This window comes from Aricia agestis, chromosome 17, assembly GCF_905147365.1.
Source record: "Aricia agestis chromosome 17, ilAriAges1.1, whole genome shotgun sequence".
NCBI classification, from domain to species: domain Eukaryota; kingdom Metazoa; phylum Arthropoda; class Insecta; order Lepidoptera; family Lycaenidae; genus Aricia; species Aricia agestis.
The window spans coordinates 2,946,780-2,961,784 of NC_056422.1; the positions used below are offsets into that span (position 1 = coordinate 2,946,780).

General features: G+C 38.0%; 2 protein-coding genes across 2 annotated transcripts in view; one reads left to right on the forward strand and one right to left on the reverse strand.

The window, feature by feature from the left end:
• LOC121735225 (Golgi-specific brefeldin A-resistance guanine nucleotide exchange factor 1) overlaps positions 1-15,005 on the reverse strand; it is a 42,731-nt gene that overhangs the window by 15,256 nt on the left and 12,470 nt on the right. Inside the window, exons 16-20 of the mRNA XM_042125970.1 lie at positions 14,713-14,839; positions 14,238-14,362; positions 13,114-13,241; positions 12,632-12,854; positions 11,459-11,600 (exon numbers count right to left, since the gene is read on the reverse strand). Coding sequence (XP_041981904.1) covers positions 11,459-11,600; positions 12,632-12,854; positions 13,114-13,241; positions 14,238-14,362; positions 14,713-14,839 — 745 coding nt within the window. The remainder of the gene's footprint in view (positions 1-11,458; positions 11,601-12,631; positions 12,855-13,113; positions 13,242-14,237; positions 14,363-14,712; positions 14,840-15,005) is intronic.
• Positions 4,503-6,370, forward strand: LOC121735226 (collagenase-like). Its single transcript, XM_042125971.1, has 5 exons — positions 4,503-4,700; positions 4,932-5,199; positions 5,540-5,629; positions 5,995-6,179; positions 6,266-6,370. The coding sequence occupies exons 1-5, from the start codon at positions 4,503-4,505 to the stop codon at positions 6,368-6,370; spliced, it is 846 nt and encodes a 281-aa protein (XP_041981905.1).

Here is a 15,005-nt window from a genome sequence, read left to right on the forward strand (position 1 = left end):
CACGGGAAAGGACATAGAATACTTTTTATCCCGGAAAAATGTACGGTTCCCGCGCGATATACGAATTTATACGTGGGAGAGCCATGCTTCGGCACGAATGGGCCGGCTCGACCGGAGAAATACCACGTTCTCACAGAAAACCGGCGTGAAACAGCGCTTGCGCTGTGTTTCGCCGAGTGAGTGAGTTTACCGGAGGCCCAATTCCCTTCCCTATCCACCCCTATTCCCTTCCCTTCCCATCCCTACCCTCCCCTATTACCCTATACCCTCTTAAAAGGCCGGCAACGCACCTGCAGCTCTTCTGATGCTGCGAGTGTCCATGGGCGACGGAGGTTGCTTTCCATCAGGTGACCCGTTTGCTCGTTTGCCCCCTTCTTTCATAAAAAAAAAAAAAAAATTTTGGCGCAACGGAGTTGCGGGCGTCATCTAGTTTAGATATAACACACACTGTGTCTGTTCCCCGGAAGGACATCTTGACGACTATCAAATCACAGTTAATATGATAAGATAAAATATTATCTGAACTATTGAATATAAAAACCATTAGAAGATAAGAAGATAAATTTGTATTTATTATGCATCGTAGAATAATACGTCACAGAAACAAGGTCCATTACTTCGCTATGCATGACTCACGCTTGGCCGTTTTAATGTAACACGTAATTCCACGCCGGTCTTCTATAAAGCTATAGTATATCTTTGTATCAAAGCAATAATCCGTAATGTTGTATACTGCCAAACCGATTTTGCTACAATTTAGTATGGAGATACTTTGAGTCCATTTTCCGGGACGTAGGATACTTTTTATATAAAAAAAATGTACGGCTCCCTCATGATAAACAAATCTAGTGCCCAATTACTAAAAAACAATAGGTCAATCTAATACGCAGCAAACTCTACGTGTATTTACGGCGTAGCACTTCGTAGATGCTGCGTAGACTGTCTACGATAAGCGTAGCTCATCGTAGACAGTCTAGCATTATTCTATCTTATCTTAACTTATATTTTTTTTGAACGAACAATTAAATATAATTATCTATACATACATATAAATAAAATTGGAGTGTCTGTTTGTAATATTGAAATAACCGTTTTTTACTACATGCATATGAATATTTAGACGGTACAGACACCAAAATAACAATTTTTAGAATTTTTGTCTGTCTGTATGTCTGTCTGTTTGTTCCGGCTAATCTCCGCATTGGCTGGACCGATTTTGACGGGACTTTTATTGGCAGATAGCTGATGTAATAAGGAGTAACTTAGGCTACTTTTTAACCGCCTTCAAAAAAAGAGGAGGATATTTTTTACTTTTTTATGTTTTACCTATTTATTTTACTACGCCGTTTGTGGACCGATTCTCAAAATTCTTTTGTTGTTGCATAAGATATTATGGTCCAATTATGATACCATGTTCATAAAAGTGGCGATCTATGTCTTTGTAATAGAGTAGAAAATTTTCTGTCTTTGTTATCAATATCACATTTGTTGACGCGGACGAAGTCGCGGGTAACAGCTAGTATAATATATATCCGTTGCGTAGTTTTGACAACGTTTTTCATGAAATTTAGTATTTAGGGGGTTTCAGGGGCGATAAATCGATCTACCTAGGAATCATTTTTGGAAAATGTCATTTTATTCGTGTTTTATCGAATACCGAGGAAAGCTCGGTCAAACAGCTAGTACATATTATAAAACAAAGTCGCTTTTTTCCCTCATGTTCCTTTGTTCCCTTTAATCTTTAAAACTACGCAACGGATTTTATGGTTTAAGACATTTATTTCTCATAAGAACTTACACAATTCAATTAACTGAGAAAATATACAATAATTATTATCAGTTTACTAGCTCTAAGCGTACCGCGTGTACAGGCTTACAATAATACATTATAATATTATAAACTTTGCTCAAAACATTACAATTTACAACACTTAATCATAACTAATTAGTAATTAATTTTTGTTTTCGTTTTGAGGGTGGACAGTAAAAACTACGTAAACACAGAATAACATCATGGATCTCATATTACTGGATGTGGCAATATACATATTATATTATTTTGTTTATTATGTTTTAGTTTATGTAATTATAAATATAGCAAGTACTTTTTAGTTATATTAATTATGTGTATAGTTAATTATGAAATCTATAATAAAATACATAAAATACATATTTTTTTATAATATTATTTATTTAATTTTAGAGTTTTAACGTGTTGCTTAATTAGACTTTTAAATTTAGACATTGTTTTTGAATCTTTAATGTTTTTTGGCAGGTGATTATATATCTGTACTCCCTCAAATAGTAGACTCTTTTTGTGCTTTTTACCATAGTTCGTTCTTGGTAAGCTGAGTACGATGTCATTCGAATGTCTTAATTTTATTCTTTGCATCTGGTGTTTTTTGGTTAATTCTATTTCGGAATGGATTTCCTTATTAATAATTTTTCTAATGACTAATGGGTATAGCTGTATAGTAAGTATATGTTTGTATGATATTCATTTTATTAGTTTTTGTATATATCTTATCACTTGGCGTTAGGTAATCATAATTAAACAATATTTTTAGTAATTTATTTTGAGCGGTCTGTATTATTTTTAAATTTGATTTGGCAGCAGTGCCCCAAACTTCTATAAGGAAATCAATATGTGGTTTAATCAATGAATTGTATATTGTATGACGTACTTTTATAGGCAAACTTTGGGCAACACCGTGTAGTAGTCCAGTTAAAGATGTTATTTTGGATTTCACCATTTCTATATTTGAACGCGCTCATCTCAGGAACTACTGGTCCGATTTGAAAAATTATTTCATTGTTAGATAGCCCATTTATTGAGGAAGGCTATATTTTATATATATTTTATATATTATAGGTTATATTTTATCACGCTAAGACTAATAGGAGAATGTGGAAAAAACGGGGGAAATTATTTGAAAGGGACTTATCTCGCGAACTACTGGAACAATTTTTATGTTATTTGGCACAGATAAGAAGTAGACCACGTGAAGGATCATAAGCTATCGATTTTAATCATTTTTTCAGTGGCTATATATTTTATACCCGTGCGACGCAGGGGCGGGTCGCTAGTCTTGTATTTTTCTTTTCTGTATATTTTATATTTTACTAGTTGTTGCCCGCGACTTCGTCCGCGTCCACGTCAACATTTTTTTTATATTTTTTTTTAATAAAAACTATTCTGTTACTTCTGATACCTTTAAGAGTATCTGTACAAAGTTTCATGATGATTCGTCAAGTAGTTTTTGCGTGAAAGCGTAACAAACATCCACGCTTTCATAATATTAACTAGCGGCAACGTTGTTTTGCCGTATAAAGTATTTCGATTTTCACCCATACTTATTTAATTTATTGAAGTGACTAAATAAGTATGACACCATGGCAACGTCCATCGCTATCCCGTCGCACAAACAATTGGTCACCGTCAGTCTCAAGTTGTAATAATTTACTATTTGTATTTTATTCAACAAATACACTAATTATCAATATAAAAGTAGATGTTGTCCGATTCTCAACCCTAGCCGATATGCTCGCTAAGATTCACGAAAATCGGTCGAGCCGTTTCAGTGGAGTGTTCAATTACGCACACCGTGATACGAGAATGTTATATATTATTAGAAGTATTTATTACTAATGAATATTATAACGTCGCCCAGGCCGTGGGCGGTGGGTGTGGGAGTAGTAGGGTGGAGAAAAAAAAGAAAAAAAATGTAGGTTCAGCAGTATTAAGACTCCGTTAGCTACTTCCCTGAACAACCCTTTCTGATAATCTGCGTGCTGGCAGGCCGTGGGCGGTGGGCGTGGGAGTAGTGGGGTGGGGAAAAAAAAAGAAAAAATGTAGGTTCAGCTGAATTAAAACTCCATTAGCTACTTTTTAAGAATAAAGTTAAAATTGAAAGTTTAGACGTGGGAGTTTGGGATTGAAAGTTTCGGCACGAATGGGTCGGCTCGACCGGAGAAATACCACGTTCTCACAGAAAACCCTCGTGAAACAGCGTTTGCGCTGTGTTTCGCCGAGTGAGTGAGTTTACCGGAGGCCCAATCCCCTACCCTATTCCCTTCCCTACGCTCCCCTATTCCCTTCCCTTCCCGTCCCTACCCTACCCTATTGCCTATTCCCTCTTAAAAGGCCGGCAACGCACCTGCAGCTCTTCTGATGCTGCGAGTGTCCATGGGCGACGGAAGTTGCTTTCCATCAGGTGACCGGTTTGCCCTTATTTCATAAAAAAAAAATTCAATTCACTATAATCCACTAAAAGTGCATCTTTACTTTCTACTGAACGGTGTAGCTCAAAATTCGTACTCAAAAACGATTGCTGCTTATCGACTAAATCGAAATTGAAAACAAACGGACAGGTAAGTGATTAATTGGTATATAATCCATTTTAAGAAGATAAGAGTTTTGTTCATTGATAAAGCATTGATTGTTGACTATATAAATTGTCAAAATTTGTTCTGAAGCACATAGGCCACATATCGTCGTCAACATGAAGACTATTCTGGTAGTGCTTGGTTTGGCTCTTGCCGTCGCCGCGGTACCTCCGGTGCCCATCAACAACGACTACCACACGACCATCGGTATCCCCGAGGCAGCCAGGATCAAGGCCGCTGAGGAGGCCCAGGACTTCGATGGAGCCAGAATCGTCGGTGGTGTACATTCGTCCCTCGGAGCTTTCCCTTACCTGGTGAGCACTACCTTGAATATTGCAAAAATTCCCTAACTCTCCTTTTGAATATTAAAAAAAAATATTAATTCAAAATAAATAAACTTCAGAATTGGGCATGTTAAATCGATCATCAATAATAATTATTGTAGAAGCTTCTGAGTTGGTTTTCGCGTTATTATTAAATACTTTCTTTGGATATTTATGTTCACCGTCAGTTGAATAATTCTAATTTTTCCCCATAATTTTCAGGGAGGTTTAGTCATCAGCCTCACAAATGGTCTCACTTCCGTGTGCGGCTCCTCCCTGGTCTCCAACACCAGGCTCGTGACTGCCGCTCACTGCTGGAGGACCAGGAGCAACCAGGCCAGACAGTTCGTCGTCGTCCTCGGCTCCGTCCAACTGTTCTTCGGCGGTACTCGTATCACGACCACCAATGTTGACGTACACGCCAACTACAACATGGACAACCTCAACAACGATGTCGCCATGATCACCATCAGCTGGGTCAACTTCTCCAGTAAGTTTAATATGCTTTTTCTTTTTCTGTAGCTTTCGAACATAATTATTATAGATACATATCTTCATGTTGTGTTATAAACGTTTCTTCTAACAATTCATAAAAATACCATAACCTGTATTTCCTCGGTTAGATTTTACACAGACTTGTAGTCCGCCTGGCTCCGCCCGTGGTACATACCTATGCAGTATGCACTACTGCTATACATCGGTGAAAGAATTTTTGAAATCGTTCCAACAAACTCTTCGGCTTTATAATATTAGTATAAAGAAGAATAGATTTAAAGCCCAAATCAGTGGCAATTATTTTGTATTTGCTAAATATTAATATCTCATTTCAGACAACATCAACCGCATCAACTACGCCACTGGCACCAACAACTTCGCCGGCACCTGGGCCACCGCCGCTGGATTCGGTGCTACCGGTGACAGTAAGTTGTTTATTATTTTATACAAACGATCTAGTGATTTTCTAATAGAGCTTACTACTACTCACTAATAATATAATTATTAAACTTTGAATAGGCAAATTGAAATTTGTGATCTTCTTAAGGTTTTACCGTAATTATGAAATCATAATATAGTCTGTCGAGAAAGTAAAGAAATTAAAAATTGGCAACATCGTAGTGTCATCCCTTTCAAATCAATCTATGAAAATAGGGATGACACTACGTTGCTGCCACTTTTTAATTTCTTCACTATCTTGACAGACTATAGGTAAATTAACAAAGACACCTATAGTTTTTACCCCAATAATTATTGAGTTCTTATTGTAACGAAATGTTTCCCCTTTTAGATGTCGGAATCTCCACCAACCAAGTGATGAGCCACGTCAATCTCCAAGTGATCACCAACGCCGTGTGCGCTGCCACTTTCGGCACAAACACCATCATCGCCTCCACCCTCTGTGTCAGCGGCGCTGGTGGCCAGAGCACCTGCGGCGGAGACTCCGGCGGTCCCCTTGTCGCCAACAACCAACTGGTAAGATATCTTTCAGTTTCATGTCAGTTCGATGAATTTTCTCAAATAATAAATGCAATCCTTGACCATTTAATTTTAATTTTCAGATCGGTATCACATCTTTCGGCTCCAGCTTGGGTTGTGCTCGTGGCTTCCCCGCCGGTTTCGCCAGAGTTACCTCCTTCGCTTCCTGGATCCAGGCCCGCATTTAAATTATTATAAATGATGATTATCACGTAAACTAACATAATTTATTGGAAATAAAATATGTAAATTACATAATGTTTTATTTTTGAAAGTTGAATATTATTGAAACAAATTACTTTAAAATACTAAAGGATATGTTTAGTAGAGTTCCAAATAGCAGTAGCTCATTAAAAGAAGTTGCGCAGAATCAATTAATAAAGAATATATTATTAGGACAGACATTTCTCCAAGAAAACAATATCCCACCAAAAACATTTTCATGTAAAAATGTTGCCAAGATAAGAAAATAATAATATTATAGTTCGTCGTGTCAAAAACTAGTGAGATCTCATGTAGAGCCAAGTTTCTAACCTTACATACTCAGGCCTAAATCTAAAAACCTTAATTTTACACTAAAGCGCGGCAAAATATTTGATAATAATATAATGTGTCAGCCGCACGAGGAGAATCTAAAAACTCTACACATTAGTCAAAATCGGTGGCCTGGCCATTTATCATTAACTACGGTATATTAAGTTCAAAGCCCTGACGAATAACACAATGGCTAAGCCACCGATTTTGACTAATGTGTAGAGTTTTAGATTCTTCTCGTGCGGCTGACACATTACAATATTATTATCAAATATTTTGCCGCGCTTTAGTGTAAAATTAAGGTTTTTAGATTTAGGGCTGAGTATGTAAGGTTAGAAACTTGGCTCTACATGAGATCTCACTACTTTTTGACACGACGAACTATAATATTATTATGTTCTCATCTTGGCAATTTTTTAAAAGAAAATGTTTTTGGCGGGATTTCACTTCTTTTTGTAAGCTGGTTTACATTGTTTTTTCTTTTAGTTCATTTTTAGGGTTCCGTACCCATAGGGTAAAAACGTGACCCTATAACTGAGACTTCGATGTCTGTCCGTCTGTCTGTCTAATATAAAATACAAATTCCTACGTAAATACCGTACGTATGGAAATACATCAGATTATGAATCTTTTAAATTATTACGCAAAAAGGCTAAGGCCTTAGAAGACAGTTGTTATCAATCTTTTTTACATAATTGTGAACTCGCGATAGCCCAAAACCCCAAGCTTTTTTGGTCTTTCATAAAAAATAACAAGTCGAGCACTAGTTCATTTCCGTCCTCTTTGATATTTGATGGTCACAGTACTACCTCGGGCGAGGAAGCTTGTTCTTTATTTTCGGATTTCTTCAACAGTAACAACTTGCAATCATCCACTATTTCCACCCACTCCCCTCCAAAAACAAATAATAACTCAGTAATATCAAGTATTGAAACATTACCACTAACTATTAATAAGTTACTCGGTACAGTTGATGTCACTAAAGGCGCGGGCCCGGATAACATCCCACCCCAATTTATATCTCGCTGCTCAGATTCCTTGACGTTACCTATTACCCTATTATTTAAGCGATCTGTAACAGCAGGTATAGTCCCAAACATATGGAAATCAGCTTTTGTTTCACCAATTCATAAGAGTGGTAGTAAAAATGAAATTAAGAAATATAGACCCATCTCAAAACTGTGCGTGTTCGCCAAGCTCTTGGAAAAAATCGTTTATACACAAGTATATAGTTCTCTCGCAAACCTTTTTATTCCTGAACAACATGGTTTCCTTCCGCGCAGATCAACAACTTCCAATCTCTTAACCTTCGTTAAATACATTGCTGAGAATATGGACTCAGGTGGTCAGGTTGACGCCATCTTTACGGATTACAGCAAAGCTTTTGATCGAATAGATCACTCGCTGCTTCTGAAAATACTTTTAAACGCCGGAATTCATGGGAATTTGTATAGGTGGTTCACCTCTAATGTTCAAAATAGGTCTCAGGCTGTAGTGGTTAATGGTTTTACCTCCCCGTGGACTACTGTACCATCAGGTGTCCCCCAAGGTTCTCTGTTGGGACCCCTACTATTCAACCTATTTGTGATTGATGTACACACATGTTTTCGTCACTCTAAATTTCTTTTGTAAGCTGACGATATGAAGGTTTTCAAAAATATCATAACACTGACTGACTGCTACTCACTACAGGAGGACCTTCACAGGCTTGAAAAATATTGTCGAGACAATAAGTTAGACCTGAATACCAATAAATGCTATGCGATAACGTTTAGTCGGGCTGATAAGAACGTAAAGAACCTCTCCTATTCACTGCGTGAACAGTCTTTAAAGAATGTGTCAGAGATTCGTGACCTAGGCGTCATTCACGAGTCGAAACTCTCATACTCCAAGCATCTAGATCACATTATTTCGAAGGCCAACAAGTCGCTTGGGTTTGTAATCAGAATGAGCTCCCAATTCAAAAATATAAAAATCCTAAAAATACTGTACTGCTCGTATGTACGTAGTGTCCTTGAATACTGCTCCCAAATTTGGAACCCTCAGTACATTACCTATATAAACAGGCTGGAATCTATCCAAAAACGATTCGTAAGATTTTTACAATACATCTGACACTGACTACGAATCGAGATGCAGAAGGTATCACATGCTCCCCCTGCATCTCAGACGTCAAGTAGCTGACACTTGCACATTTCTAAATATTGCCCAAAACAAAATAGATTCCTCCCTTCTTATTTCTAAATATAACCTGAATGTCCCTTCACGCTCACCCAGAATATGCTCCTACAACCCCTTTTAAATTCCTTTCTCCCACTCAAATTATAGGAAGAATTCCTTTTTCATTAGAACACCTGCTTGCATGAATGATTTGAGTAAACACCATGACATTGACATTTTTAATTCATCTACTTATACTATCAGAAAGTCAATAAAAATTGGTTTGAGGCTGGTCACTGATTGTTGGCTTCACTACTTTTGAATTATTGATAACGTATGATGCTTTTGTAACGTGTTTTTGTATCAATTATAAATACTTGTCTACCTAAATGTATAGCAAATTTGTTAATGTTTAGATTTCTAATTGTGGAAACATGTTAATAGTGCATAGAAATTAATCAGCTTTTATTTTAATTTACGTTTTTCACTGTATGTTTTCCGTGCAAATAAAAATAAAATAAAATATTATTTGTATCTTATAAAAATACTAGCGACCCGCCCCGGCGTCGCACGGGTATATATAGCCACTGAAAAAATGATTAAAATCCATAGCCTATGATCGATAACGGGTATAAAATATATATAGCCACTGAAAAAAATATTAAAATCGATAGCCTATGATTTCACGTGGTCTACTTCTTATCTGTGCCAAATAACATAAAAAATGCTCCAGTAGTTCGCGAGATATAAGCCCTTTTAAATTTCCCCCGTTTTTTCCACATTCTCCTATTAGTCTTAGCGTGATAAAATATAGCCTTATAGCCTTCCTAAATAAATGGGCTATCTAACACTGAAAGAATTTTTTAAATCGGACCAGAAGTTCCTGAGATTAGCGCGTTCAAGTTAGCCCTTTCAAATAATTTCCCCGTTTTTTCCACACTTTCCTCTATTTCTTCGCTACTATTAGTCTTAGCGTGATAAAATATAACCTATAGCCTTCCTCGATAAATGGGCTATCTAACACTGAAAAAGTCATCAAAATCCGTTGCGTAGTTTTAAAGATTAAAGGGAACAAAGGGACATGAGGGAAACAAAAGCGACTTTGTTTTATAATATGTAGAGAAGTAAAAATATAATATTTAGTAGAGAAGGATTAGGATTAGTTAGTTAGTTAGTAAGCTAATTAGGATTAGTGCATAAGAAAACAAAAGTAAAAAGACATGAAACTAATTTATTAATAGCCAAGTTAATGCAAAAGTAATTCAAACAATAAATATTGAATGGGAAGAATAGAAAGCAGAAGAATTTTATAAAAAGCAAAACATTAGTTTTCAATTTCCATGCATAGAAAGATTATCATGGTAATACTAATTTTAAATGTTATTCACTCTTTATGGAAAAAAGCAACTGTTTTTATTGGTACGTAAAGTACAGCTACTCCAACTGGACAGCTTAAAATTTAAATTACACTGATAATATTACTACTTATCTTAAAATATAACGAAAAATGTCTTGTAACGATATTATAGCCTAGTATAGTTTACACAGAGTAAATAATCTTGGCGCCAGTCTTGCAGAAGCCAGCATTGGCCTGGCCCCTGTTGTATTAATTTTTTTGGATAAAAAGAAATAATATGTGATTGATTGTACTGTCGATCGGTTCTTGGTGAAAATTCATGTTGAACACTAATAAAACACAATTTTTTGTGCACTTTTTAAAATATAACTATAGATTTTAACAAATACCACGACCGGTTTCGAAATACATCATCATCATGATGATGGCGACTGGCGAGATGCGTCTACTTATCCGCAACGCTGGCGCGGGGGTCGAGGGGTATACGGGCGGAGGTCACTGGCTACAAAAATAGACGGGCGCTCTATTCTCGCCAGTATTTAAGCAGCCAGCGTTGGCCTGGCTTGAAAAACTGTTCACACGCGGCATATACCAAGCCAACACTGACTGCCAGTCTTATTGGCAGCAAGTGTTGGCAGTGTATAAATTACACTTAAGCATTGTAACCGCTCACAGTTGATAGATATAATTTATCAGAGCGAGCAAAGCGAGCCCTACTATACCCCACAACCTGAGCGCTTTTGTGGTACACTATACGAAAAAACTATCACACACACACAGACACACACTGCCCTTTGTTTTTCAAGTCAAATCAATAATTTTTATTCAAAGTAGGTATAAACAAACTCGTTTTGAATGTCGAAACTATATTGTCTATCGCCGGTTCGGGAACAAAATATGTGCATATTACATAGCTTTTCCTGACAACATCTGGCTTCTAAATATCTGCGTGAGACGGTTTCGCCACAACACCTTTTGCTACATTAACACACTGTATTCCTAAATATAGCCTGGCCACTTTAATATAAATAATTAATTGTAAAATATTACAGATTTAACCGCTTAGCTTAGTTTTCGTAGAGTTGTAATGAAAACGTTCTTTTTAATTTCTTCTCAGACTTTAGATTTATACAAGCCGAATCCAGACTATACCTATCTCTGTCGCTCTACGGGCTATAACCTACGCCAAAACCTACATCTATCTCTGTCTACAAGCTACACTTACCTGAGGTGACATCACCGTTGACGGGGCGTGGCCACGCGCCGGCGCCGGCGGCCGCGAGCAGACCTAGTAGAGTCGCCCACTCGCCGGCGCTGTGTATGTTCTGTGCCGACGTCTTTACTAGCTCGTAGAGTCCGCATGATATCTGGAGAAGGAGAAAATAATAATAAAATAACACAGGACTTTTCCATATTGTATAAGTAACGTAGCCAGTGCTTTGAATTTCAAAGTACCGTAATAATTGAATCATAAACGTGACGAGTCTGCTCGCGAAGCATGTAATAAAATAATTAATATTCGTCTATACTAGTATTATAAAAAAATAAAGAGGTGCACCCGTTGATTTTATTTTTGAATCAAATTGCTGGTAGTAAAATAATTATTTTTAATAAAAGATTATTGTTAATAAAAATAAACATGTAAAAAGTTAAAGAATATAAAGTAGATGAGCTTTATAACTAGCTTCGATTTGCATCTCTCTATATCACCAGTCACTCAACTCACCAAATCAGCGTGCTGGTGGAAGAGCTTGTATGGCAGGCGGTAGAGCAGGCGCAGATGGCGCAGTACGGGCGCGGCGCAGATGGCGCAGTACGGGCGCGGCGCACGGCTCGCAGCGCATGAGCCGTGCGGCCGTACTCACTTACGCTTTAGGGCCTCCACTCACACACCTACACACTACTCAACTCACCAAGTCAGCGTGCTGGTGGAACAGCTTGTACGGCAGGCAGTAGAGAAGGCGCAGATGGTGCAGTACGGGCGCGGCGCGCGGCTCGCAGCGCATGAGCCGTGCGGCCGTACTCACTTACGCTTTAGGGACTCCACTCACACACCTACACACCACTCAACTCACCAAGTCAGCATGCTGGTGGAACAGCTTGTACGGCAGGCAGTAGAGAAGGCGCAGATGGTGCAGTACGGGCGCGGCGCGCGGCTCGCAGCGCATGAGCCGTGCGGCCGTACTCACTTACGCTTTAGGGACTCCACTCACACACCTACACACCACTCAACTCACCAAGTCAGCATGCTGGTGGAACAGTTTGTACGGCAGGCGGTAGAGTAGGCGCAGATGGCGCAGTACGGGCACGGCGCACGGCTCGCAGCGCATGAGACGCGTGGCCGTACGCAGTAACGCTTTATGGCTCCACTCACACATCTAAACACCACTCAACTCACCAAGTCAGCGTGCTGGTGGAACAACTTGTACGGCAGGCGGTAGAGAAGGCGCAGATGGCGCAGTACGGGTGCGGCGCATGGCTCGCAGCGCATGAGCCGCGCGGCCGTACGCAGGAGTGCGGTGAGGGCACGCGCGCTCGCGTGCGGCGCCGCCAGCCCCGCCCACAATACCACGCGCTCGTAATGAGGCCCCGCCTCCGACCACACGGATAGCACGCGATCGCTGTAGGAAAGTATGTGTGACATTCTAATTTTGCATGGTTATATTTATGTTTAGGCAGACAAATAGGTGTCTAAAAAAGTAAGATCTCTAAAGGCAGCTGCAACTTAAAGAAATAGAAATAAAAAAATAATATGTCATCACAGAGATTTTATAAAGCACGAATTTATGAATTTGTATAATTTGTGTTCACCATTTTAATTCAGTAGTCAGGTAACGGTCTTTTTGATTGCCGTTATATGGCTAGAAATTGAAAACTTACCGATTCTGAATCAAAGTCTGTCCAAGAAGTTCTAGGAAGAATATTGTGATGTCTTCTAGCTGTGGGTTGAGCTGCAGACTGTCTGAATCGGGGGGCGTGCCGGCCGCTATGGTAGCGCGAATCAACTCCTATATTCAAATAAAGTTATGATAAAATATGGATAGATATAAAAACACTGCAAGTAGTCAAATAACAATGAACCTTATTGGCATACCTGTCGTATTTTGGTGTACACCTATGAAACATACGCCAATCAAAAGAGAAGATGTTTAAAACAATAAATATTCTTTGACAAAATGTCGTAAATAATATACTTTCTGGGTTATTTCAGTTTGAAAATGTAAAATAAATAATTTTAGATATAGAACCTGACATATTTAAAAAAGTATAACATTTACGACATTTAATCAAAGATTATTTGTTGTTTGTAATAATTTTGGTTTAGTCGATGGATGTATGTTTCATAGGTGTACACGAAAATATGCCATTTTAAGTACTTGAAACCATAGACTTAACTTGAAACTAATTAGGTATGCCACGCTCCATACAAAAAGTTTCGAACTCTTTTATTGTATTCAACGATGTAAAAATAATGAAGTTATAAATTTCGACGTTTAGTTTATGAAACGATAAAATATTAAAATAATGAAAAATAACCGTTTTTACAGTGCCTCATTACTAACATAACCTTGTAATTGTTTTATCTTAAGGCCATCCCCCGAGCAAACGACCTTGACCATAAATTTGACGCGTTGCTGAGATCTCACAAAAATCCTATTTTTTTTTACTTATCTTAGTTCAAAATTGATCTAAAAAAATTTTAAATGGGGAATATGTAGTTAATGAAATTGACGATCTATTGGCGTGTGTTACAAATAGTAATTTGTAAATACTAAGGAAATGCTGAATGTATGCTTGAATTTTAATAAATTGGTTTTACTTTGGAAGCTAAAGAAAATTTAAAACGGGGAAAGGAATGTTGATATATTGAAGATTATTGCTGTATTTTTATTTTAACTTTGTAGCTTTCAAATTATGAGTTTATAAGGCTCTAAATACGGTAAATTACGGAATCTCCGTAGGGGGAGGCCCTTAACTTATTTATTTATGTTAACAAAAAATACCTGCAAACTCTCCAACTGTAAGAACTTCGTTTCAGTAATCAGAAGTCCGGGGAAGTTACATTTGGCGACGCACTCAGTGGCGATGTCTATCAGAGCTTTCTCGTGAGGCGTCGGCGCTCTCATACCTAGAAAATAATTAGAAAAATAGATTAATTTGAATGGTTTAATAATGTGTAAGTTGTGGATAAATAACTACAGATAATATCGCAGCCTTGTCGTTGAAATATGTGGTTTAAAAATTAAAGAGCTTTTGACTTTTGACTTTTTGGTTTTCACAATAAAAGTGAGACCGCACTGCGACAGTATGCTGCAATGGAGTGGCGCGACACAAAACGTCATTTCAACGACACGGCTGCGATATATTTACATATTAATCATGTCAAGAGTAAATTTTTGAAAAATCAAAAAAAAGTTAAATATTTAAAAGCAAAAGCCCTTTATTTAAGTAAAGATTTAAAAAAAATATATATTTTACCGCTCTCTCCTAGCGCGATATAGGAGTATATGCTAGAGAGCAGACCGCTGTCGGTACCTCGCGATGCCTCGCGTATCAGCGACACTTTGCCGCCTGGTGCGAGGTAGTCTTCAGCTTCTACTAGACACTGGAAAGAAACATTGTCACAATAGGGATTTGTCGACTATGTGGCTCTACATTTTAAATCAATGACGTCTGTCCAGTCAAAAGACATAAAAATTAATGCCATGATTGCTCTTTAGTCCGCCAGCTACGCAACCGCGCACGCACGGCGAAGCGCGCAGCGGGCTTTA

Coding starts and splice junctions, on each gene's coding strand:
- LOC121735226 (XM_042125971.1), top strand. CDS start 4,503: ATGAAGACTATTCTGGTAGTGCTTGGTTTGGCTCTTGCCGTCGCCGCG. Junction 5,200..5,539: donor CAGCTGGGTCAACTTCTCCA/GTAAGTTTAATA, acceptor ATCTCATTTCAG/ACAACATCAACCGCATCAAC. Junction 5,630..5,994: donor ATTCGGTGCTACCGGTGACA/GTAAGTTGTTTA, acceptor TTCCCCTTTTAG/ATGTCGGAATCTCCACCAAC.